The 27875-nt window shown below is 46.9% G+C and overlaps 1 protein-coding gene across 1 annotated transcript; it reads right to left on the reverse strand.

Moving 5' to 3' along the window:
* Positions 1-1313: 1313 nt before the first annotated feature.
* Positions 1314-27225, reverse strand: LOC123486494 (ovochymase-2-like; the record flags this gene model as incomplete). The annotated part of the gene is made up of 13 exons (XM_045217810.1): positions 1314-1701; positions 2802-2962; positions 4385-4580; positions 4793-4886; positions 5063-5157; positions 5353-5465; positions 6122-6304; positions 6521-6742; positions 7405-7539; positions 8417-8635; positions 9080-9263; positions 9491-9654; positions 26948-27225. Coding segments are annotated over 13 exons (2236 nt in total), but the record flags the coding sequence as incomplete, so codon positions are not given.
* Between the last annotated feature and the right edge of the window lie 650 nt (positions 27226-27875).

Raw genomic sequence — 27875 nt, forward strand, 5'->3', positions numbered from 1 at the left:
GCCGTTGGGCAGACGGGCAGTTCAGGCGCCCGTTGGGCAGACGGCAGACTCTGGCCGGCTGAGACGCACTGGTGGCCGGATGCGTGGTGCCGGAACTGGAGGTACCGGGCTGAGGACACGCATCTCAGGGCTAGTGCGGGAGCAGGAACAGGACATGCTGGACCCTGGGGACGCACATAAGGCCTAGTGCGTGGTGCCGGAACTGGTGGTCCCGGGCTGAGGACACGCATCTCAGGGCTAGTGCGGGGAGCAGCAACAGGACGCACAGGACTCTGGGGACACACAGGAGGCTTGGTGCGTGGTGTAGGCACTGGTGGTACTGGGCTGGAGCGGGGAGGTGGCGCCGGAAATACCGGACCGTGCAGGCTTACTGGCTCCCCTTGAGCACTGAGCCTGCCCAACCTTACCTGGTTGTATGCTCCCCGTCGCCCGACCAGTACGGGGAGGTGGAATAACCCGCACCGGGCTATGTAGGCGAACCGGGGACACCATGCGTAAGGCTGGTGCCATGTAAGCCGGCCCGAGGAGACGCACTGGTGGCCGGATGCGTGGGGCCGGCTTCTTGACATCCGGCTCAACGCTCAATCTAGCCCGGCCGATACGTGGAGCTGGAATGTACCGAACCGGGCTATGCACGCGTACAGGAGACACCATGCGCTCTACTGCGTAACACGGTGTCTGCCCGTACTCTCGCTCTCCACGGTAAGTACAGGGAGTAGGCGCAGGTCTCCTACCTGACTTCGCCACACTCCCTTTAAGCCCCCCAAGAAATTTTTGGGTAGTACTCTCGGGCTTCCAGTCTTGCCTCCGTGCTGCCTCCTCATATCGCCTCCTCTCGGCTTTAGCTGCCTCCAGCTCTTCACGAGGACGGCGATATTCTCCCGGTTGTGCCCAAGGACCCTTTCCATCCAGTATCTCCTCCCATGTCCATGAATCCTTTATAGGCGTCCATGAATCCTGTGTATGTGGGTCCTGTTGCCGCTTGACACGCCGCTTGGTCCTAGATTGGTGGGTTTTTCTGTCACGATCGTCTAAGGAAGCGGACCAAGGCGCAGCGTGTTGAGCGAACATGTTGACTTTATTAATTAAAGTTTCGAACTACAAACAAAAGACGACTCATGAAGTCCACGGTACACCGACCGAAACGGAACAAAAACCCACAACACCCAAAGGAAAACATACAGATAAATATGGCTCCCAATCAGAGATAACGAGCCGACAGCTGACACTCGTTACCTCCGATTGGGAGTCACATGACTACACAAGAACTAACCAAAACCACACACACCCAAATGAACACACCCTATTCCCAACCTCACCAAAACAAACCCCAACAACACGAATACACCCTGGCTCAAATACAAGTCCCGGAGCCAGAGTGTGACACTGACATAACAGTTCTGAGATGAGTCATTATAATCTGATCCTAGATCTGTGGTTAGGTAGCAACTCCTACCCATACCATCTAAATCAACATAACCAAAGAGTTCTGAGATCAGTGATTTCGCCTTAATTTAGCGACTTCTCATAGATGAACCTCTTCATGTTGTCGTCGATCCAGTCGTTGAAGGAGGACACTCTGGTGAACACAGAGGGTTTCTTGTCCTTGATACAGCCGAAGGCGCCGAAGCTGACGATGCCATGGACCTCCCAAGGGTCGGAGGCCGAGGGTTGGCAGGCGAAGGGTCCACCTGAGTCCCCCTGCAGAGGAGGAGAGGAGAGAGGGATGAGGAGAGGGGAGAAAAGGAGAGAGGCGGGACACGAGAGTGGAGGAGAGGAGGATGAGGAGAGGGGGGTGAGGAGGAAGGAGGGTGACAATTTCAATGTAATTATAGGATGACAACTAAAATATTAAAGGGATGGAACCAGCAACTGTCCCAAAATAGTTCATTACTTTTACCGATATATCAGTCTTGCAAAGAACATAATCGCTAGTGAATTATTTTCAGACATTAATTCACATCATAGGATAGAAAGCACATGTACTCAACGTACTCAGGCTACTAAGGCTGAGGCTATAGGGTAACAACACACTCTACAGAGGAAAATAACAACAGAGAGCAGCACAAGAGCTGCTGGGTAAAATACATAACAGCACGTGACGGTCCAAGACTCTTACACACTACAGTCATTCATACGGACCTCATCGAATCCCAGAGCTGTCAAGGTAAAAGTCTGTTGTTCTGCCCCTGAAAAAGGCAGTTAACCCACTGTTCCCCAGGCGCCGAAGACGTGGATGTCGATTAAGGCAGCCCTCCACACCTCTCTGATTCAGAGGGGTTGGGTTAAATGCGGAAGACACATTTCAGTTGAATGCATTCAGTTGTACAACTGACTAGGTATCCACCTTTCCCTTTCCCTTAATGACAGACACAACTGTGTAGTTCCCACGCTCTCTGTCCTCTGTCCCACCACAACAACAAACAAATGAAACCATTATCAAGGCTGACTGATCACAAACAAACGCTATCTGCTGTATTACATAATGCATTCCAATCAGGAGAAGCCACTGGACTGTATTTTCATTGCGTAACATAATAACAAGCCACTTGGTCTGGGTAGAAGCCAAGGTGATACAACCAGCCTACCCCCGTAACCTACCCTTACCTACCCCAAAACAAAGCACTAAAGCTGGTTAGTTGGGTTGAACAACCAGGATTTCTCCCAACCTCTCCTAGCGCAAAACTAGCCACTCTCTGGGTAATAGTTTGTACCACCAGACTCTCTCCTTCCCACCCACTCTCCCTTCCTCCCCTTGCCCAAAACGAGACACTGTGGCTGGGTAAGGGTCCGTAGTCTACCTGGCAGGCTGACTTGAGCTCGTCTGGAGACTCGTATCCAGCGCAGATCATAGAGGGTCTCAGGGTGTCCCACCAGTAGGCTGGTTTACTGCAGGTGGCGAAGGGGACGAGGGGCAGAACTGCCTGGTTCAACTTCTCAGATACAACAGGGAAGAGGCTACCTGGAGAGAGAGAGAGATGGGAGGAAGGGGCGGCGTGTTAGGGGAGTGGGTAGACAGGCATGCCCATGTAATGTTCCATTGCAAATGTCTATAATGACCATTACAACTGCTGTCTAATTCAACATGGACATGATCACATGGTCGCCATGCTAGCTAGCTTCTTATCTTGCAAGCCTCGCTATCCTCATTGAACCCCCGTTGGTGAATAGCCTTAACATATCACGTCTCCTTGTACCTCTATACATGACTGATCAATAATGGATATCCAGTAGGTCTACTAACTATGTTATAGTCCTAGACTAGAGTAATCACTGAGAGTCAATGGGAGCTCAGATAGATACAACAGAACAGAAGATGTTAGAATCAGATATAGTGTGTGTGTGTGTGTGTGTTTGTGTCGCTACCTTGTCACTGTGTGAGAGGTTGAGTGCTTCCTCTGTCTCTCTCTCTGGGGTCATCTGCTGCAGTATTGTGCAGAATTGATTCAGACTCTATACGTGGTGTCAATACTTTGCTGAGTTGATTCAGACTCTATACGTGGTGTCAATACTGTGCTAAGTTGATTCAGACTCTATACGTGGTGTCAATACTTTGCTGAGTTGATTCAGACTCTATACGTGGTGTCAATACTGTGCTGAGTTGATTCAGACTCTATACGTGGTGTCAATACTGTGCTAAGTTGATTCAGACTCTATACATGGTGTCAGTACTTTGCTGAGTTGATTCAGACTCTATACGTGGTGTCAATACTGTGCTGAGTTGATTTAGACTCTATACATGGTGTCAATACTGTGCTGAGTTGATTCAGACTCTATATGTGGTGTCAGCACTGTGCTGAGTTGATTCAGACTCTATACGCTGTGTCAATACTGTGCTAAGTTGATTCAGACTCTATACATGGTGTCAGTACCGTGATGAGTTGATTCAGACTCTATACGTGGTGTCAGTGCAGTGGAGTGTCACCTGGCCTCATGAAAACTTTGTCATCAGCCCTGAAAAGAACATAACACAACCAGCCAGCCAACACCATGTTTTGTGTTAATATTGTAGCCTGCTTAGAACCCCTCCTAGGAGAGGAAAGCCCTGTTAATGGCAGTCAAGTGTCAAGTAGAATGGGAGCTGGGTGAGATGGGTGGAGCTATCACTGTCAGTTTGATGAGAGGTTCTTTAGGGCTGATGTTGTTATAGCATCATAAAAGAGTGAAACGTTTAGTCTCAGCAGAGGTAGGTGTTGCTATGCAATATGTGCTGTGTTTTTAAAGGGAGCATTTAAATGGTGTATTTTGAAATGTGTATTTGAAGGCTGTGTGTGTCATGTATCTGAATTGCAAGGGTGTGTCTGTGTATGTGCACCTGCGAATGTGCCTATTGATAAACTACTATTCCTAAAAAACACTAACAATGTTTTGTTTCCCATCATACCTTTCTCGTCTCCCCAACCCGTTACGTAGCAGGGTTTCCCAGCAGGCATCAGGGCGCCAGGCACCGGCAAACACACGGGACTAATCTCCCTGGTCATGTTGACCGCAGCGCTCAGGTGCACCAGGGCGATGTCGTTAGTGATGTCCGTCTTGTCCTGCTCGTACACGAAGCCCTTGTGCCTGATGATGCCGTCCACCTGGAGTCAAAGAAATCCAATCAAATTCAACTTTATTAAAAAATTTTTTAAGTGCATTTAAAATCGCAACCCACTTTACAGTAAAACAATAAAATTGAAGGAGATTAAAAACAATCAATGACAATACAGAAAGAGAGATATCATATTACAATTTATACTTAGATAATACATGCTTTTATATTTCAATAAAACAATTAAAAAATGCTGTTCACCTTGTAGCAGGCCTCATGGGAAGGGAGGTCCCGGGACGAGTTCATGTGGTGTTTACCCAGACACATGCGCCAATAGGCGGGGTTACCCAGAGGACTAGATGGGGTGGAGGGAGAAGGGATTATTGGTTTAGGTTAGAAGTTAAAGGGAGTTGCAATTATTACTTGTTACTCAAATTTTGGGATTGGATAGAATAATGTGTCAACATGAGGTTTGTGTGCAGTGTGTGTGTGTGTGTGTGTGTGTGTGTGTGTGTGTGTGTGCGTGCTTACGCCATGAAGCAGTGAGCGGCCGTCAGGATCCATTCCTCGTGGATCAGGGAGCCTCCACAGCCATGCATGTAAGGGATGGGATTGAACGGGCTGGCCTGGAGAGAGAGAGCGATTCATCAACATACATGATTACACTCACAACACACATGCATGTTGGCACGAGTTGCACGTAAGTCCTGCACATACCACACACACACACACACACACACACACACACACACACACACACACACACACACACACACACACACACACACACATACACACTCACACACTAACCCAGGCCTCACCTGCATGGAGACTTGCCAGGGCCAGGAGTGGGGCACAGCCTCCACCCCGTTGACCACTCTCAAGGTGGCATTACTGGGGGGCACAGCAGGGCTGCCACATGTCTCAGGCCAGCCTATAGGAAGAAGAGAGAGACAGGTCAATATACAGGTAATGAAAGGCACTCATGAAAGTCTTTTCAAAGTGTCAGCCAGTGGGAAATGTCACCTTGGCGTTGGAAAGGGATAGCCACTTATAACTGAAGTCTGGTTGAGCTGGCAAAGCTTCAAGCCAGTGCAACATTGGAAATTGATGTACCTAGAGATAATGCCTCTGTAGTAAACATTGCAGTTGTCCAGATGAACTTCCCATGAGGAGAAGGTAGAAGTTGGCCATTTTTATTTCATTTAACCTTTATTTTGACATGGAGTCATGCTGAGATCAAGGCCTCTTTTACAGATGAGCCCTGTATACACATCAATACACATCAATATACACTTTACATATCAATATACACATCAATATACACTATACACATCAATATACATATCAATATACACTATACACACCAATATACACTATAGACATCAATGTACATTATACATATCAATATTCACATCAATATACACATCAATACACAAAAAGCAAAACACAATCATAGAAAACAAACACATTCTTCAGTAAAAAGGTCCTCAATCTGCATTTGCAACAGATCTAAGGTCAGATATTTTTATTCTCCCTAATGGTTCATGTTAGGATTTGTGTCAGGGTAATCTGATCCTAGATACTTACTGATAGTGATGTTGTCCCAAGGGTTAGCGGGAGGGGGAGGCAGAGTGGGGAACACATTGGGATCAATGGTCCAGTAACCACGGAAACCCTTCTCCACATTGGCTTTGTTGCTGAGGAAACGGACCACAGCCGTGTTGCCGAGGACAGTAACATCAGGGGGCGGGGCAAAGCCACAGAAGCGACCTGCACAGGTAACCAATCATAAATAAGAAATGTATGTTATTGAAGTAATGTAGATTTATCACATGTACTTAGTTACATTGATCAAGGTAATGTACAACTGAAAAAAGGACAATATGAAACTTGAATCAACAGCAGTTTGCAGAAATTAAACAAATTATCCTCTCTATGAATTCTATTTCAATGGCATCTCTATTGTTTTATCTCTATGGTACCAACCTTGTGAGGTCAGCCCTGCTCCACCGTAGATCTCCACGTAGTCCACACACTGTCCCAGCTGGTTCACGGCCTGCACCTCAAAATGGGTGAAGACAATATGGATGTTCTTAGCTGCGGGGATGGAGATATGCCAGGTACACACAGCCTGGTCTAGGTAGTCATTAGGCCAGTTAGGAGAGGTGAGTTCTCCCTGATCACTGCTGAAGACACCTCCACATGGAACTGTAGTGGGAAGGGGGAGAGAGAAGGGTGGGGAGACGGGGAGATGGGAGGAGGGAGAGGTAGAGGGAGAGAGAGAGTCAGGACCTCAGTTTAGAGTGCTATTCTAAAAGTATTTGTGTAAACCCATAGGAATGTTAGGCTGAAGTTGCACCTAAGCACTGATCTGAAGTCAGCTATGTATTCCGCCATGGCCCATATGGTGAATGTTCACATTAGGAGGGTTACTAAAGGTGCTGATCCTAGAACTGTGCTTAGAAGCTTCTTCCAGTAGGAACGTCTATCCTCACTCACCCTCACTGGGGTCCACAGCCTTCCAGGAGGCCCTGAAGCCCAGCTCCCCTCACCCTCACTGGGGTCCACAGCCTTCCAGGAGGCCCTGAAGCCCAGCTCCACTCACCCTCACTGGGATCCACAGCCTTCCAGGAGGCCCTGAAGCCCAGCTCCACTCACCCTCACTGGGGTCCACAGCCTTCCAGGAGGCCCTGAAGCCCAGCTCCTCTCACCCTCACTGGGGTCCACAGCCTTCCAGGAGGCCCTGAAGCCCAGCTCCTCTCACCCTCACTGGGGTCCACAGCCTTCCAGGAGGCCCTGAAGCCCAGCTCCTCTCACCCTCACTGGGGTCCACAGCCTTCCAGGAGGCCCTGAAGCCCAGCTCCACTCACCCTCACTGGGATCCACAGCCTTCCAGGAGGCCCTGAAGCCGGTGTCCACCACCTTGTTGTTGGAGGTGAAATAGAGGCTCAGTCTGTCACCGATACTCACTAGGTCCTGAGGGGGCATGTGACTGCAGTAGGTACCTATAAAGGAGAGATAAGGAGGTTATAGGGTGACATAAGGAGGTTATAAGGTGAAATGGTAAGGTTATAAAGATACATTAAGGGGTCATTAGGGTGCATCACTCTCCTCTCCTTCATATGCACTGACTTGAAAATACAGGATAGATAGAGAGAAGCAATATTGAATTCCTTCATATGCACTGACTTCATATGCACTGACAGGAGGGGGAGGATGGGTGGGTTATAGGGAGGAGATTTGAAAATACAGGATAGATGGAGAAAAGCAAGATCTTTCTTTCTTCTTATTATGAGACAAATCAAGGGTTTCAAAGGCTAATCAATTATTGTTGGCGGAATCTTTTTGTGCAAACATAGTCTCCTAGGCCTTAATCTACAACTGTCATTACAATAACGACAGTAATCTGTCTATTGTAATTAATTATATTCAACTGCCCTATTTTCAAGTCCATCAATATGTGTCCTGGGTGACAAAGCATATCAGTTGTTGAAGAGACAAGAGCTTTCTCTGTGTTACAGCTTTATCTTGTCACAGTGTTTCATCTTGCCTTCCAGTCAGTTTGTACGGCTGCCAAAGCAAACAACTTGACTCTGAAATGTCATTTACTCTTAATCATGTTGGAAAGTAATTACATTGAAGTGGGTGAGGGGAGACACAATAAAGCACAGAGTAATCTCATTTATCAGACACAAGTGACCCCCGCAAATGAATCGTCAGACAGGGTGTGTTTGTGTGCGCACACGCAAGCCACACATTTACATTTAAGTCATTTAGCAGATGCTCTTATCCAGAGCGACTTACAAATTGGAAACACACACAGACATACCCCCCCCCACCCCCAAACACACACCAAAGGCCCTTACATACTGGCTGTCCTACCTAGGCTGGCTAAGCTGTCGTTTATGGTGACCTTGTCGTTGAGACACAGCTGGGTGTCCTCCAGGGAGAAGTTGTGGAAGCGCAGGTGGACCAGTTTACCGTCGGGCACCTTGATGTGCCACTGGCAGCGGGCACCATTACTGTAGCTGCCCGGGTGCCCCATGCTAGACAGCACGCCGCTCTCGCCAGTCATATCCTTCGGCCCACCGCAGCCAGATGCTACGGAGAGAGAGAGGAGGGAAAGGGAGGGGGAGTGAGTTAAAGGGAGGACAGAGAAGGAGAAATGAGGGGGGAGGACAGGAAGGGACAGAGAGAGAAAGAGGGGGGTCGGAAAGAGGGAGAGAGAGAGAGAGAGAGAGAGAGAGAGAGCGAGGAGAGAGAGAGAGAGAGAGAGAGAGAGTGAGTGAATGAGTGAGTGAGACAGGAGGTGGAGGATGGGTGGGTTATAGGGAGAAGGGAGAGGAGAGGGAGACATTTGAGAGATACATGGAGGAGAGAGAAAGAAAGAGGGGATGGGCAGGAGAGAGTTAGAGAGAGAAAGAGAGAGAGAGAGAGAGAGAGAGAGGAGCAGAAAAACAGATGTCACGCCACTCCAAATCAACCAAAAAGCTTGAGATTAAAACCGGTTTGGACCAGTTGGACCAGTTCAGAGTCAGAACCTACTGTGCTGGTTGTACATGTCCCTGCGGATGACATTCTCCATCCAGGGGATGTAGGCCGAGGCGCGGGTGAACACAGAGGGCTTCTTGTCCATGATGCAGCCGTTGGGGCCAAAGCTGGTGATGCCATGCACCTCCCAGGGAGCATTGGGAGAGTCCTGGCACACCAGGGGACCGCCCGAATCCCCCTGTGTCACATGACAACAGCACTTCATATTGATGACATCAACACAACCATGACATCATTCATATATCATTGACATGGTGAAATTAATCAAATAGTCTTTCTTTGTTTAAATCATGTAATCACTGCAAAAGTCAATGGATTTCTTTTTGCATTATACAGTTTAATAGACTTTTCCACTTGGTCTCAAAGCGCTTTCTATAGTATGCGGGTATATATCCCACAGAGTACCTGACAGACAGACTTGAGCTCGTCAGGCAAGGTGTAGCCCATGCAGATCATGGAGGTCTTGACCTGGAACCACCAGTAGTCCATCCTCTTACAGGTGTTGAATGGCACCACCGGCAGGGCCACCTGGTTCAGGGCCTCAGCCACTTTGGCATTCATGGAATCGCCTGATTAAAAAAGATAGGACCAGTTCATTTGTTGTCTGGTCCTCAGCTACTTTGGTATTCATGAAATCGCCTGATTAAAAATAAATTGGTTGCTCCAGTTAATTTATTGTTATCAACTGATAGTGCTTGACATTTGTTTTTGCCTAATCCTTTTTAGAAGCTTTTTCACAGAAAACAAAGGCTGTGTTTACACAGGCAGGCCAATTCTGATCTTTTTTCACTACTTGGTATCAGATCAGCTCTGAAAAAATCTGATGTAAAAAGATCTGATGTGAAAAGATCTGATGTGCAAAGATCTGATGTGAATGGTCAAAAGACCAATTAGTGCCTCTGTAAACGCAGCTAAAGTAGTGTGCAGAGAGATCAACATTGAAATTCAGTGGATGTATTTTCAATTGTTAACCAACAGAGGGGGTGAAAGCACCGGAAGAACTGGAACCAGGTTTGGCAGTATGGAAATGGGAAACAGGTCAAGAAATGTATTATCGTGGTTGGATGGATTGTTGCATTTTGTTGTAGCTTGTACGTGCTTGTATATATTTGTGGAAAGGAGTCCTACGGTTATTTCTGATGGGAGAATGAGGTCACAATCCTAACATCATGCTCTGACTGAATCCCACTTATCTGCACAATGCATATTGTAGCAACCGTAACCCAACCCCTAGCGACCTCGTCAAGAGATTTGGATCTCTTGGCATAAGGTGTTGTTAAAACCTACCCTAACCAGAAACCGTGGATAGATGGCAGCATTCGCGCAAAACTGAAAGCGCGAACCACCGCATTTAACCATGGCAAGGTGACTGGGAATATGGCAGAATACAAACAGTGTAGCTACTCTCTCGGCAAGGCAATTAAACTGGCAAAACATCAGTATCGAGACAAAGTGGAGTTGCAATTCAACGGCTCAGACACGAGACGTATGTGGCAGGGTCTACAGAAAATCACGGACTACAAAAGGAAAACCAGCCACGTCGCCGACACCGATGTCTCGCTTCCAGACAAGCTAAACACCTTCTTCGCCCACTTTGAGGATAACGACGTGGCCCACTATCAAGGACTGTGGACTCTCCTTCTCCGTGGCCGACGTGAGTAAGACATTTAAGCATGTTAACCCCTGCAAGGCTGCCGGCCCAGACGGCATCCCTAGCCGCGTCCTCAGACCATGCGCAGACCAGCTGGCTGGTGTGTTTGACATATTCAATCTCTCCCTATCCCAGTCTGCTGTCCCCACATGCTTCAAGATGGCCACCATTGTTCCTGTACCCAAGAAAGCAAAGGTAACTGAACTAAATGAATATCGCCCCATAGCACTCACCTCTGTCATCATGAAGTGCTTTGAGAGACTAGTCAAGGATCATATCACCTCTACCTTACCTGTCACCCTATACCAACTTCAATTTGCTTACCGCCCCAATAGATCCACAGACGATGCAATCGCCATCACACTGCACACTGCCCTATCCCATCTGGACAAGAGGAATAACTATGTAAGAATGCTGTTCATTGACTATAGCTCAGCATTCAACACCATAGTACCCTCCAAGCTCATCATTAAGCTCGAGGCCCTGGGTCTGAACCCCCGCCCTGTGCAACTGGGTCCTGGACTTCCTGATGGGCCGCCCCCAGGTGGTGAAGGTAGGAAACAACATCTCCACTTTGCTGATCCTCAACACTGGGGCCCCACAAGGGTGCGTGCTCAGCCCCCTCCTGTACTCCCTGTTCACCCATGACTGTGTGGCCAAGCACGCCTCCAACTCAATCATCAAGTTTGCAGACGACACAACAGTAGTAGGCTTGATTACCAACAATGACGAAACAGCCTACAGGGAGGAGGTGAGGGCTCTGGGAGTGTGGTGCCAGGAAAATAACCTCTCACTCAATGTCAACAAAACAAAGGAGATGATCGTGGACTTCAGGAAACAGCAGAGGGTGCACCCCCCTATCCACATCGACAGGACCGCAGTGGAGAAGGTGGAAAGCTTCAAGTTCCTTGGCGTACACATCACTGACAAACTGAAATGGTCCACCCACGCAGACAGTGTGGTGAAGAAGGCGCAACGAACCTCTTCAACCTCAGGAGGCTGAAGAAATTTGACTTGGCACCTAAAACCCTCACAAACTTTTACAGATGCACAATTGAGAGCATCCTGTCGAGCTGTATCACCGCCTGGTACGGCAACTGCACCGCCCGCAACCACAGGGCTCTCCAGAGGGTGGTGCGGTCTCCCACCCTCCAAGACACCTACATCACCCGATGTCACAGGAAGGCCAAAAAGATAATCAAGGACATCAACCACCCAAGCCACTGCCTGTTCACCCCGCTATCATCCAGAAGGCGAGGTCAGTACAGGTGCATCAAAGATGGGACAGAGAGAATGAAAACAGCTTCTATCTCAAGGCCATCAGACTGTTAAATAGCCATCACTAGCACATTAGAGGCTGCTGCTGCCCATTGAAATATCTAGCAACTAAGAAATGGAACACTAGTCACTTTAATAATGTTTACATATATTGCACTACTCATCTCATATATATATACACTGCTCAAAAAAATAAAGGGAACACTAAAATAACACATCCTAGATCTGAATGAATGAAATAATCTTATTAAATACTTTTTTCTATACATAGTTGAATGTGCTGACAACAAAATCACACAAAAATTATGGAGGTCTGGATTTGGAGTCACACTCAAAATTAAAGTGGAAAACCACACTACAGGCTGATCCAACTTTGATGTAATGTCCTTAAAACAAGTCAAAATGAGGCTCAGTAGTGTGTGTGGCCTCCACGTGCCTGTATGACCTCCCTAAACGCCTGGGCATGCTCCTGATGAGGTGGCAGATGGTCTCCTGAGGGATCTCCTCCCAGACCTGTACTAAAGCATCCGCCAACTCCTGGACAGTCTGTGGTGCAACATGGCGTTGGTGGATGGAGCGAGACATGATGTCCCAGATGTGCTCAATTGGATTCAGGTCTGGGGAACGGGCGGGCCAGTCCATAGCATCAATGTCTTCCTCTTGCAGGAACTGCTGACACACTCCAGCCACATGAGGTCTAGCATTGTCTTGCATTAGGAGGAACCCAGGGCCAACCGCACCAGCATATGGTCTCACAAGGGGTCTGAGGATCTCATCTCGGTACCTAATGGCAGTCAGGCTACCTCTGGCGAGCACATGGAGGGCTGTGCGGCCCCCCAAAGAAATGCCACCCCACACCATGACTGACCCACCGCCAAACCGGTCATGCTGGAGGATGTTGCAGGCAGCAGAACGTTCTCCACAGCGTCTCCAGACTCTGTCACGTCTGTCACATGTGCTCAGTGTGAACCTGCTTTCATCTGTGAAGAGCACAGGGTGTTGGTGTTCTTGGTGTTCTCTGGCAAATGGTGTTCTCTTGGTGTTGTCTGGCAAATGCCAAACGTCCTGCACGGTGTTGGGCTGTAAGCACAACCCCCACCTGTGGACGTCGGGCCCTCATACCACCCTCATGGAGTCTGTTTCTGACCGTTTGAGCAGACACATGCACATTTGTGGCCTGCTGGAGGTCATTTTGCAGGGCTCTGGCAGTGCTCCTCCTGCTCCTCCTTGCACAAAGGTGGAGGTAGCGGTCCTGCTGCTGGGTTGTTGCCCTCCTACGGCCTCCTCCACGTCTCCTGATGTACTGGCCTGTCTCCTGGTAGCGCCTCCATGCTCTGGACACTACGCTGACAGACACAGCAAACCTTCTTGCCACAGCTCGCATTGATGTGCCATCCTGGATGAGCTGCACTACCTGAGCCACTTGTGTGGGTTGTAGACTCCGTCTCATGCTACCACTAGAGTGAAAGCACCGGCAGCATTCAAAAGGGACCAAAACATCAGCCAGGAAGCATAGGAACTGAGAAGTGGTCTGTGGTCACCACCTGCAGAACCACTCCTTTATTGGGGGTGTCTTGCTAATTGCCTATAATTTCCACCTGTTGTCTATTCCATTTGCACAACAGCATGTGAAATTTGTCAATCAGTGTTGCTTCCTAAGTGGACAGTTTGATTTCACAGAAGTGTGATTGACTTGGAGTTACATTGTGTTGTTTAAGTGTTCCCATAATTTTTTTGAGCAGTGTACTATATTCTATAATATTCTACTGTATCTTAGTCCATGCCGCTCTGTCATTGCTTGTCCATATACAGCTCTGGAAAAAGTTAAGAGACCACTGCAAAAATATACATTTCTCTGGTTTTACTATTTATAGGTATGTAGCTCAGTTGGTAGAGCATGGTGTTTGCAACGCCAGGGTTGTGGGTTCGATTCCCATGGGGGGCCAGTATGAAAATAAAATAATAATAATAATAACTTCTTTTTTTTTATAATAATGTATGCACTCACTAACTGTAAGTCGCTCTGGATAAGAGCGTCTGCTAAATGACTAAAATGTAAAAATGTATTTGGGTGAAATTAACATTTTTGTTTCATTCTATACACTACTGACAACATTGCTCCCAAATTCCAAATAAAAATATTGTCATTTAGAGCATTTTGACAACTGGTCAAAATAATAAAAAAGATGCAGTGTTGTCAGACTTCGAATAATGCAAAGAAAATAAGTTAATGTTCATTTTTAAACAACACAATACTAATGTTTTAACTGAGGAAGAGTTCAGAAATCTATATTGGTGGAATAACCCTGATTTTCAATCACAGCTTTCATGCGTCTTGGCATGCTCTCCACCAGTCTTTCACATTGATGTTGGGTGACTTTATGCCACTCCTGGCGCAAAAATTCAAGCAGCTCTGCTTTTTTTGATGGCTTGTGACCATTCATCTTCCTCTTGATCACATTCCAGAAGTTTTCAATGGGGTTCAGGTCTGGAGATTGGGCTGGCCATGACAGGGTCTTGATCTGGTAGTCCTCCATCCACACCTTGATTGACCTGGCTGTGTGGAATGGCGCATTGTCCTGCTGGAAAAACCAATCCTCAGAGTTGGGGAACAATGTCAGAGCAAAAGGAAGCAAGCTTTCTTCCAGGACAACCTTGTACGTGACTTGATTCATTTGTCCTTCACAAAGACAAATCTGCCCGATTCCAGCCTTGCTGAAGCACCCCCAGATCATCACCGATCCTCCACCAAATTTCACAGTGGGTGCGAGACACTGTGGCTTGTAGGCCTCTCCAGGTCTCTGTCTAACCATTAGACAACCAGGTGTTGGGCAAAGCTGAAAATTGGACTCATCAGAGAAGATGACCTTACTCCAGTCCTCTACGGTCCAATCCTAATGGTCTTTTGCAAACCTCAGCCTGGCTCTTCTTTGCTTCTCATTGATGAAGTTTTTTTTTCTAGTTTTGCACGACTTCAGCCCTGGCCCTAGGAGCCTGTTTCGAACCATCCTCGCCGTGCACTTCACCCCAGCTGCCGTTTGCCATTCTTTTTGTAGGTCACTTGATGGCATCCTACAGTTGTTGAGTGACATTCGAATGAGTTGGCGGTCATCCCGGTCAGTAGAGAGTCGTTTTCGCCCTCTGCCGGTCTGTAGCTTTGTTGTCCCCAATGCCTGCTGCTTGACCTTGTTCTTATGAACCGCCGTCTTTGAAATTTTAAGGATGGAAGCAACCTGACGCTCACTGTATGCCTCTGCCAGTAAAGCCAGAATTGAACTGTCACGCCCTGGCTCTGGGGACACTGTTATGTTGAGCCAGGGTGTGTAGATCTATGGGTTTTGTTTCTATGGGTGTTTATTTCTATGTTGGCCAGAGTGACTCCCAATCAGAGGCAACGAGTGTCAGCTGTCGTGGGTTGTCTCTGATTGGGAGCCATATTTAAACTGTCTGTTTTCCATTCGGGTTTGTGGGATTTTGTTCGTGTTTGGTTGTGTATTGACCATTGACTGTCACGTCGTTGTTTTGATCGGGTGATCATTCTAATAAATAATATGTTCACATTCAACGCTGCGCCTTGGTCCTCCTCTCTCGTAGACGATCGTGACAGAAAATCCCACCAAGATGTGACCAAGCAGCGTGTCCAGGAGCCATCGCCAGGGAGATCCCTAACAGATCTCCTTCGCCTCCTCGACTGGGTCAAGCCGAGTGAGGAGGAGAAGGGCATGACCTTGTGGCAGAAGGGCGAAAGGCTGGCGAGGGACATGGAGACCTGGTCCACGGGTAGGGGAGACGCCCAGAAAATTTTTAAGGGGGGGCTAACGCCGTGGACGACGGGCCAGCAGGAGACCGCGGCAGAGCGGCCCAGCGGATTGGCAGAGGAGGACGCCAGGTTACGGGAGTCACTGGTCACCAGGGGGAAGGAGGTTGTAGAGGCACGGCGAGAGGTACTGGCGTGTGTTGCCAGTCCGGTCCGGCCTGTTCCTGATCCCCACGTAGGGCCAGTGGTGTGTGTTCCCAGTACGGTCCGGCCTGTTCCTGCCACTCGCACCAAGTCAGTGGTGCGCGTCGTCAGCCCGGTCCGGCCCGTTCCTGCTCCCCGCACCAAGTCAGGGGTGCGCTTCGACAGCCCGGTTCGGCCCGTTCCTGCTCCCGCACCAAGTCAGGGGTGCGCCCGACAGCCCGGCTCGGCCCGTTCCTGCTCCCCGCACCAAGCCAGTGGTGTGCGTCGTCAGTCCGGCACGGCCCGTGCCTGTTCCCCGCACCAAGTCAGGGGTGCGCTTCGACAGCCCGGCTCGGCCCGCTCCTGCTCCCCCACACCAAGCCAGTGGTGTGCGTCGTCAGTCCGGCACGGCCCGTGCCTGTTCCACCGGTGGCTGGTCCGGCACCGGTCAGATGCTTCACGCCGGAGCTAGAGCAATCCGCTCCACCAGTGTGCAGTCCAGCTCTGGCCAGCGGGGCCAGACCGGACCAGGGGTACTTTGGGGGTTGGAGAGGGAGCGGGGATCAGGTCCGAGCCGGATCCGCCGCCTAGGCGGAGTGCCCACCCGGTCCCTCCCCTGTGGGTTTTGGTTGACGCGGTCGGAGTCCGCGCCTTTAGGGGGGGGTACTGTCACGCCCTGGCTCTGGGGACACTGTTATGTTGAGCCAGGGTGTGTAGATCTATGGGTTTTGTTTCTATGGGTGTTTATTTCTATGTTGGCCAGAGTGACTCCCAATCAGAGGCAACGAGTGTCAGCTGTCGTGGGTTGTCTCTGATTGGGAGCCATATTTAAACTGTCTGTTTTCCATTCGGGTTTGTGGAATTTTGTTCGTGTTTGGTTGTGTATTGACCATTGACTGTCACGTCGTTGTTTTGATCGGGTGATCATTCTAATAAATAATATGTTCACATTCAACGCTGCGCCTTGGTCCTCCTCTCTCGTAGACGATCGTGACATGGACCCTTATTTTCCTCACTCAAAACTTTCCTTTTCAACTCTTTTGGCATGGTCAATAGTTATTTTTTGATTAATATTACTTTTGATGTACTATTAGCACTGTTTTTGCCATCCAGCTGGTCCTATTGCAAGAGGATAGTGATGACCACAGCAGAGGTTTTTATACTTTTCCTCGTTAAATAAGATTTGGTTCAGGTGATCACCTAATCAGTACCTAATTCAGTAGAATGAGGTGTGCCTGTGTTGGAATTCAACAGACACTGGAATGGAATAGCTGTCATACATGTAGAGATGCTGATTTAAGAATAATTTGCAGTGGTCTCTTAATTTTTTCCAGAGCTGTATGTATATATTCTTAAATTCCATTCCTTACTTAGAGTTGTGTGTATTGGGTATATGTTGTGAAGTTGTTAGATATTACTTGTTAGCAGTGGCGGCTCCTGAAAAAATTCTCAGGAGGGGCAATTTTTCTGATGATTTAGGTGACCTACACACATTTTAAAAAAGATATGTCCAGCAACAACATGAAGACAGGGGCAGCATATAAGTCAATACCAGAAGCATTTATTGACTGATCTGGGGAGATGGATTCCAGTTTCTGTGACAGATTATAAATAATCTCTGATGCCTTTGTTATATTAGCTTTTGGTTGAATGTACTGTCGTAGTAAATATATAATGTTATAGCTTGGTCTGACTAAAATCTTGTGCATGACCCATTTTGTGTTGGGCGTTTGTTTTCAATCAATGCTGTTCCTATCCTATAACAATGGACAAAAGAGTCCTATCTTGTCAGCCTTGTCAGCAGGTGGCCAAGGACAACACCCACGCCATAGGTCTCTCAGTTCTTCCAACTCACGAGTTCTTGCTCTGAGGAACACACACACACACACACACACACACACACACACACACACACATCATCACTGATAACACACACACACACACACATCATCACTGTTAAACACACACACACACACACACAAAAATCCCCTCTCTTTAGGCTGAACATTTGAAGACAGAGAACCCGACTCAGAGCCAATGCAACAGTGGAGGGGACCTCGCCCAACTCATCAGGACCAATCAGAAGATCAGAACTACTAGATTCAACCTACATCATTTATTGTATAAAATGTCTGCACACAATGTTTTCGGGGCTCTCTTCAGATAGCTCCCTAAGAGTTTGACGAACGAGTCCGTGCACGCGATTCCAGATATCTTTACCTCTGAATAAACTGCCTTTATTATACCATATCCACCCTGTCCAAAGTCTCTACTTGGTCTCAGTTCTCCAGTAAACTTGTGATTATCAACAGTACACAACGGTAACAAACAATTGGGGGAACTCACGGGGCAGATAGTAAGGTCGCAGTGACACAGAAAGCAGTTCAATGTCGGGGCTCGGGGGTACAGAGTCGCTCTCTTACCAGGATCGATTTTCCCTGTGACTGTCGGATCGCGGTCCGCTCTGACCAGGGTGAAGCCGGCCGGCTCCACTTCTCTGTCCGGGACTCTGTCATCCAGCCAAGTCTCCCAGCTGTATTGGATTCCGCTGCCAGCAACGTTTTCATTATTTAGTCCGTTCGTAGCGGGTATGTACACGATCAACAAGATCAGTCCAAAACCCACCACTGGAAATCCATGGTTGGCAGAATGTTTGTAAACTAAGTGTACAAATTAAAAACATAAAATAACGCCACTAAGTGTACAAATTAAAAACATAAGATAACGCCACACTGCAGGTCGCAACAGAGACGCTGCTAGCCGCTATTTTCTTAGTTACGTTCATGGTTACGTCACGTATGACGAAAGCGCGTAAGTGCAAGCCCACAGACACCCATAGAGAATGTATTGAAAGCTTTGAAATTTGAAAAAATAGATTTTACATGACAGGCTATGAGAGACTTCTGGGCGATTTTCAACCTGACTGAAATCGCCCCCAAAAACGGGCGGGGCCATTTGAAGCACGACTTTAGCCTGATTTGACATTTAGTGGCAGTCAGATCAGATTACAACACTGATAACTACTGTTGCCGTGATATAATTGATTAGAAAAAAAATCCCTTCCTTTTCCCGTTTGGCAGTGCGTCGCCCATATCGCCCTATTGAACAGGCCGTCCCTGTTCCAGACACAGACACGCGCGCACGCACACACTGTCTGTTCCTCTCTGAAAAGTAGACGCAGAGCAACAGTAGGTAAACATAAGCAGTTTCTATAACACTAAGTTTCATGTGGAACAGTGTTGACACACACTAAAGCCAGGTCTTTTACTAATCAACTACTGAACAGCAGCACCAAACAGCACCACTGGGTAAAAACGTCATTGGTGCACTCCTCTTTTCTTGTAGATCTCTTTTTTATTGGTTATATTGACAGTTTCACAGAGACCACTGTGGGAGTCTTTCACAGAGACCACTGTGGGAGACTTTCACAGAGACCAGGTGGGAGTCTTTCACAGAGACCACTGTGGGAGTCTTTCACAGAGACCACTGTGGCAATCTTTCACAGAGACCACTGTGGGAATCTTTCACAGAGACCCCTGTGGAAGTCTTTCACAGAGACCAATGTGGGAGTCTTTCACAGAGACCACTGTGGCAATCTTTCACAGAGACCACTGTGGGAATCTTTCACAGAGACCCCTGTGGAAGTCTTTCACAGAGACCAATGTGGGAGTCTTTCACAGAGACCAATGTGGGAGTCTTTCATTAATTAGGAATGCACTGGAGATGACAGCATCACAGTAACCACCGGTTACCACGTTGGCAGCCAAATGTTCTCCCCTGAAAGTTGATAGATGGATGACAGAGAGCTGATAGATGGATGACAGAGAGCTGATAGATGGATGACAGAAAGCTGTTAGATGGATGACAGAGAGCTGATAGATGGATGACAGAGAGCTGATAGATGGATGACAGAGAGCTGATGGATGACAGAGAGCTGTAGATGGATGACAGAGAGCTGATAGATGGATGACAGAGAGCTGTAGATGGATGACAGAGAGCTGATAGATGGATGACAGAGAGCTGATAGATGGATGACAGAGAGCTTGTAGATGGATGACAGAGAGCTGTAGATGGATGACAGAGAGCTGATAGATGGATGACAGAGAGCTGTAGATGGATGACAGAGAGCTGATAGATGGATGACAGAGAGCTGATGGATGACAGAGAGCTGTAGATGGATGACAGAGAGCTGTAGATGGATGACAGAGAGGGAGCAGTTGGAGAGGACAGAGTGTTATGACAGGAGCGGAGACCTTGGTCCATGCTGGATTACACGTGTATGGATTTAGTGTCCGACTCATGAGGCAGGAGCATCAGTCACTGGGACCGTTCACGTTACTTTTTGTGGGGGAATATTTTGCCATTAATGAAGGACAAACAAAAACAAATCTGAACAGAGCCTTAGGGATGGAGCACAGCAGGAAGCATGGTCTGCAAAAAAATTACCTCTGCAGATTCCCATGTGTGGATGACTCAGGTCTACACCGGTGCTGTTAGCAAGGTTAACTAACGTATTGTTAAATCAAATCAAATCGAATGTTATTTGTCACATACACGTGGGTAGCAGATGTTATAGGGGGTGTAGCGAAATGCTTGTGCTTCTAGCTCTGACAGTGCAGTGATATATAACAAGTAATATCTAACAATTTCACAACATATACCCAATACACACAAAACTTGTAAGGAATGGGATTTAAGAAAATATACAAATATAGACAAGCAATGACAGAGCGGCTGCAGATGAGCAGTGTAAAGAGACATTATTCAAATAATGGAGAACTGGTCATTGTCGGTGTTACTGCATGGAGACAGATTAAACAAGATACTGCACTGAGAAGTGCATCAGAGAATTCAATTGCCTAAGACGACGGACAAACCCTTGCGGTCCTCTGTAGCTCAGCTGGTAGAGCACGGCGCTTGTAATGCCAAGGTAGTGGGTTCGATACCCGGGACCACACATACACAAAAAAAATTATGCACGCATGACTGTAAGTCGCTTTGGATAAAAGCGTCTGCTAAATGGCATATTATTATTTAGAGGCAAAAAACACAGACGAAACAGATGTTGGAAAGAGGTAGAAAAAGTCCCGCTGGATAATGGATCTGGCCTATCATATTCCTCAAACCTTGTCACTCCCCTTCATAAGACCGGGAAGAGGGAACATAAGTGAACATGAATGCCAAAAGCAAAGACCAGCAGAGAAAAAGTTGTTTTTATCCTTGGTTTACACAAAACCTCTTTGAATCTCAGGAACACATTCTCTACGGGAGTGGACCTTATCTGTAGTAGTGGTGAGGTTACACAGCTGGGGCCCAATCATGGTTAAGCCCCTAAAACAGATTGCATTCATGAAATATCTATGAGATACCTTGTGGCTGAGACTTGTCAGAATAACTACAAAAGCTGAGTTCAGGGGCCTGTCTCCCACACATACTCAGTCTAATGGCATCCATTACGAGCTTTATGGTGGGGCGTCGTCCAGATATAGGAGAAGGACCACCAAGATATGGAGAGAAACTCTGATAGCGGAATAATATAGTCACTAAATAGCTTCAATTCATCTATTATCATATTTCAATGGACTACCTGACATCTATATACAATACAGTGGGGGAAAAAAGTATTTAGTCAGCCACCAATTGTGCAAGTTCTCCCACTTAAAAAGATGAGAGAGGCCTGTAATTTTCATCATAGGTACAAGTCAACTATGACAGACAAATTGAGAAAAAAAATCCAGAAAATCACATTGTAGGATTTTTAATGAATTTATTTGCAAATTATGGTGGAAAATAAGTATTTGGTCACCTACAAAGAAGCAAGATTTCTGGCTCTCACAGACCTGTAACTTCTTCTTTAAGAGGCTCCTCTGTCCTCCACTCGTTACCTGTATTAATGGCACCTGTTTGAACTTGTTATCAGTATAAAAGACACCTGTCCACAACCTCAAACAGTCACACTCCAAACTCCACTATGGCCAAGACCAAAGAGCTGCCAAAGGACACCAGAAACAAAATTGTAGACCTGCACCAGGCTGGGAAGACTGAATTTGCAATAGGTAAGCAGCTTGGTTTGAAGAAATCAACTGTGGAAGCAATTATTAGGAAATGGAACACATACAAGACCACTGATAATCTTCCTCGATCTGGGGCTCCACGCAAGATCTCACCCCGTGGGGTCAAAATGATCACAAGAACGGTGAGCAAAAATCCCAGAACCACACGGGGGGACCTAGTGAATGACCTGCAGAGAGCTGGGACCAAAGTAACAAAGCCTACCATCAGTAACACACTACGCCGCCAGGGACTCAAATCCTGCAGTGCCAGACGTGTCCCCCTGCTTAAGCCAGTACATGTCCAGGCCTGTCTGAAGGTTGCTAGAGTGCATTTGGATGATCCAGAAGAGGATTGGGAGAATATCATATGGTCAGATGAAACCAAAATAGAACTTTTTGGTAAAAACTCAACTCGTCGTGTTTGGAGGACAAAGAATGCTGAGTTGCATCCAAAGAACACCATACCTACTGTGAAGCATGGGGGTGGAAACATCATGCTTTGGGGCTGTTTTTCTGCAAAGGGACCAGGACGACTGATTCGTGTAAAGGAAAGAATGAATGGGGCCATGTATCGTGAGATTTTGAGTGAAAACCTCCTTCCATCAGCAAGGGCATTGAAGATGAAACGTGGCTGGGTCTTTCAGCATGACAATGATCCCAAACACACCGCCTGGGCAACAAAGGAGTGGCTTCGTAAGAAGCATTTCAAAGTCCTGGAGTGGCCTAGCCAGTCTCCAGATCTCAACCCCATAGAAAATCTTTGGAGGGAGTTGAAAGTCTGTGTTGCCCAGCGACAGCCCCAAAACATCACTGCTCTAGAGGAGATCTGCATGGAGGAATGGGCCAAAATACCAGCAACAGTGTGTGAAAACCTTGTGAAGACTTACAGAAAACGTTTGACCTGTGTCATTGCCAACAAAGGGTATATAAAAAAGTATTGAGAAACTTTTGTTGTTGACCAAATACTTATTTTCCACCATAATTTGCAAATAAATTCATAAAAAATGCTACAATGTGATTTTCTGGATTTCTTTTTCTCATTTTGTCTGTCATAGTTGACGTGTACCTATGATGAAAAATACAGGCCTCTCTCATCCTTTTAAGTGGGAGAACTTGCACAATTGGTGGCTGACTAAATACTTTTTTCCCCCACTGTATATGTGGAACTTTTCCATGTGCTAAATCTTTTTCATATGAATGTGGGAATCAAGAATCACCTCTGATGTAGGCTTCAGTATTTGATTGGCATATACAGTGAGGGAAAAAAGTATTTGATCCCCTGCTGATTTTGTACGTTTGCCCACTGACAAAGAAATGATCAGTCTATAATTTTAATGGTAGGTTTATTTGAACAGTAAGAGACAGAATAACAACAACAAAATCTAGAAAAACGCATGTCAAAAATGTTATAAATTGATTTGCATTTTAATGAGGGAAATAAGTATTTGACCCCCTCTCAATCAGAAAGATTTCTGGCTCCCAGGTGTCTTTTATACAGCTAACGAGCTGAGATTAGGAGCACACTCTTAAAGGGAGTGCTCCTAATCTCAGTTTGTTACCTGTATAAAAGACACCTGTCCACAGAAGCAATCAATCAATCAGATTCCAAACTCTCCACCATGGCCAAGACCAAAGAACTCTCCAAGGATGTCAGGGACAAGATTGTAGACCTACACAAGGCTGGAATGGGCTACAAGACCATCGCCAAGCAGCTTGGTGAGAAGGTGACAACAGTTGGTGCGATTATTCGCAAATGGAAGAAACACAAAAGAACTGTCAATCTCCCTCGGCCTGGGGATCCATGCAAGATCTCACCTTGTGGAGTTGCAATGATCATGAGAACGGTGAGGAATCAGCCCAGAACGACACGGGAGGATCTTGTCAATGATCTCAAGGCAGCTGGGACCATGGTCACCAAGAAAACAATTGGTAACACACTACGCCGTGAAGGACTGAAATCCTGCAGCGCCCACAAGGGCCCCCTGCTCAAGAAAGCACATATACAGTGGGGAAAAAAAGTATTTAGTCAGCCACCAATTGTGCAAGTTCTCCCACTTAAAAAGATGAGAGAGGCCTGTAATTTTCATCATAGGTACACGTCAACTATGACAGACAAATTGGGAGAATGTCATATGGTCAGATGAAACCAAAATATAACTTTTTGGTAAAAACTCAACTCGTCGTGTTTGGAATGCTGAGTTGCATCCAAAGAACACCATACCTACTGTGAAGCATGGGGGTGGAAACATCATGCTTTGGGGCTGTTTTTCTGCAAAGGGACCAGGACGACTGATCCAGAAAATCACATTGTAGGATTTTTTATGAATTTATTTGCAAATTATGGTGGAAAATAAGTATTTGGTCAATAACAAAAGTTTCTCAATACTTTGTTATATACCCTTTGTTGGCAATGACACAGGTCAAACGTTTTCTGTAAGTCTTCACAAGGTTTTCACACACTGTTGCTGGTATTTTGGCCCATTCCTCCATGCAGATCTCCTCTAGAGCAGTGATGTTTTGGGGCTGTCGCTGGGCAACACAGACTTTCAACTCCCTCCAAAGATTTTCTATGGGGTTGAGATCTGGAGACTGGCTAGGCCACTCCAGGACCTTGAAATGCTTCTTACGAAGCCACTCCTTCGTTGCCCGGGCGGTGTGTTTGGGATCATTGTCATGCTGAAAGACCCAGCCACGTTTCATCTTCAATGCCCTTGCTGATGGAAGGAGGTTTTCACTCAAAATCTCACGATACATGGCCCCATTCATTCTTTCCTTTACACGGATCAGTCGTCCTGGTCCCTTTGCAGAAAAACAGCCCCAAAGCATGATGTTTCCACCCCCATGCTTCACAGTAGGTATGGCGTTCTTTGGATGCAACTCAGCATTCCAAACATGACAAGTTGAGTTTTTACCAAAAAGTTCTATTTTGGTTTCATCTGACCATATGACATTCTCCCAATCCTCTTCTGGATCATCCAAATGCACTCTAGCAAACTTCAGACGGGCCTGGACATGTACTGGCTTAAGCAGGGGGACACATCTGGCACTGCAGGATTTGAGTCCTTGGCGGCGTAGTGTGTTACTGATGGTAGGCTTTGTTACTTTGGTCCCAGCTCTCTGCAGGTCATTCACTAGGTCCCCCCGTGTGGTTCTGGGATTTTTGCTCACCGTTCTTGTGATCATTTTGACCCCACGGGGTGAGATCTTGCATGGAGCCCCAGATCGAGGGAGATTATCAGTGGTCTTGTATGTCTTCCATTTCCTAAGAATTGCTCCCACAGTTGATTTCTTCAAACCAAGCTGCTTACCTATTGCAGATTCAGTCTTCCCAGCCTGGTGCAGGTCTACAATTTTGTTTCTGGTGTCCTTTGACAGCTCTTTGGTCTTGGCCATAGTGGAGTTTGGAGGGTGACTGTTTGAGGTTGTGGACAGGTGTCTTTTATACTGATAACAAGTTCAAACAGGTGCCATTAATACAGGTAATGAGTGGAGGACAGAGGAGCCTCTTAAAGAAGAAGTTACAGGTCTGTGAGAGCCAAAAATCTTGCTTGTTTGTAGGTGACCAAATACTTATTTTCCACCATAATTTGCAAATAAATTCATAAAAAATCCTACAATGTGATTTTCTGGATTTTTTTTCCACAATTTGTCTGTCATAGTTGAAAATTACAGGCCTCTCTCATCTTTTTAAGTGGGAGAACTTGCACAATTGGTGGCTGACTAAATACTTTTTTTCCCCACTGTACATGCCGTCTGAAGTTTGCCAATGAACATCTGAATGATTCAGAGGAGAACTGGGTGAAAGTGTTGTGGTCAGATGAGACCAAAATGGAGCTCTTTGGCATCAACTCAACTCGCCGTGTTTGGAGGAGGAGGAATGCTGCCTATGACCCCAAGAACACCATCCCCACCGTCAAACATGGAGGTGGAAACATTATGCTTTGGGGGTGTTTTTCTGCTAAGGGGACAGGACAACTTCACCGCATCAAAGGGACGATAGACGGGCCATGTACCGTCAAATCTTGGGTGAGAACCTCCTTCCCTCAGCCAGGGCATTGAAAATGGGTCATGGATGAGTATTCCAGCATGACAATGACCCAAAACACACGACCAAGGCAACAAAGGAGTGGCTCAAGAAGAAGCACATTAAGGTCCTGGAGTGGCCTAGACCTTAATCCCATAGAACATCTGTGGAGGGTGCTGAAGGTTCGAGTTGCCAAACGTCAGCCTCGAAACCTTAATGACTTGGAGAAGATCTGCAAAGATGAGCGGGACAAAATCCCTCCTGAGATGTGTGCAAACCTGGTGGCCAACTACCAGAAACGTCTGACCTCTGTGATTGCCAACAAGGGTTTTGCCACCAAGTACTAAGTCATGTTTTGCAGAGGGGTCAAATACTTATTTCCCTCATTAAAATGCAAATCAATTTATAACATTTTTGACATGCGTTTTTCTGGATTTTTTTGTTGTTATTCTGTCTCTCACTGTTCAAATAAACCTACCATTAGATATTACTGCACTGTCGGAGCTAGAAGCACAAGCATTTCACTACACCCGCAATAACATCTGTTAAACACGTGTATGTGAAAAATACAATTTGATTTGATTTGATAGTCGCTGGTCCGGGCTTCCCCTCCAGTTGGCTACAATATCATGGTGTCTTCCAGTAGGAGTCATAATAAATGGCAGACATCACAAAACATCTCAACACCTCACCAGTCTTCATCTCCACAGCCGGTGGCATAACATTGATTGTATCGGCACTACACAATGTCTGCGTCCCAAATGGTACCCTATTCCCTATGCAGTGTGCTACGTTTGACCAGGGCCAATATATAGGGAATAGGGTGGAATTTGAGACGCATCCAATTTCCTCATGTGAGACAAAAGACAAAGGTCATAAAAAATTGTGGACGTCCCAAAGCCCCACAACCCCTCACCAGTCTCATCTCCCCAGCCGGTGGCGTAACACTTCTTGCCCCCCTCCAGCACCTCCTCCAGGGAGGGCAGGCAGGAGTAGGAGATCTGATCGCTGGGGGTCACCACCCCAGCCAGCCTGACGAGGGCGATGTCGAACTCCACCGTGGGCACCGTAGGGTACTTGAAGCCCTCGTGGCGGTAGATGCCCGTCACGCCGAAGCAGCGCTCCGTGTCTTCGGTGAACGTCAGGTTGTGTTTGCCCAGGCACATTTTCCAGCGCTGGAGCTCGTCAGCGTACCTGGAGAGAGAGAGAGGGTCACATATCATATATATCAACACGTGAATATATAGTGTGTTAGATTAGTGCAATGTGTGGTTTGTTTTCATATAGTAACCCTATAGTGCGCCTGAGACCCACACAAAATATCAGATACACACACACACACACACTCACACAGTGTATAAAACATTCCATGACATTCCATGCTCTTTCCATGACATTGACTGACCAGGTGAATCCAGGTGAAAGCTATGATCCCTTATTGATGTCACTTGTTAAATCCTTTTCAATCAGTGTAGATGAAGGGCAGGAGACAGGTTAAAGAAGGATTTCTAAGCCTTAAGACAGTTGAGACATGGATTGTGTATGTGTGCCATTCAGAGGGTGAATGGACAAGACAAAAGATTTTAGTGCATTTGAACAGGGTATTGTAGTAGGTGCCAGGGCACCAGTTTGTGTCAAGAATGGCAATGCTGCTGGGTTTTTCACTCTCAACATTTTCCCGTGTGTATCAAGAATGGTCCACCACCCAAAGGACATACAGCCAACTTGACACAACTGTGGGAAGCATTGGAGTCAACATGGGCCAGCATCCCTGTGGAACGCTTCGACACCTTGTGGAGTCCATGCCCCAACGAATTGAGGCTGTTCTGAGGGCGAAAGGGGGT

The sequence above is a fragment of the Coregonus clupeaformis genome, unplaced genomic scaffold (assembly GCF_020615455.1).
Source record: "Coregonus clupeaformis isolate EN_2021a unplaced genomic scaffold, ASM2061545v1 scaf1241, whole genome shotgun sequence".
Taxonomy (NCBI): domain Eukaryota; kingdom Metazoa; phylum Chordata; class Actinopteri; order Salmoniformes; family Salmonidae; genus Coregonus; species Coregonus clupeaformis.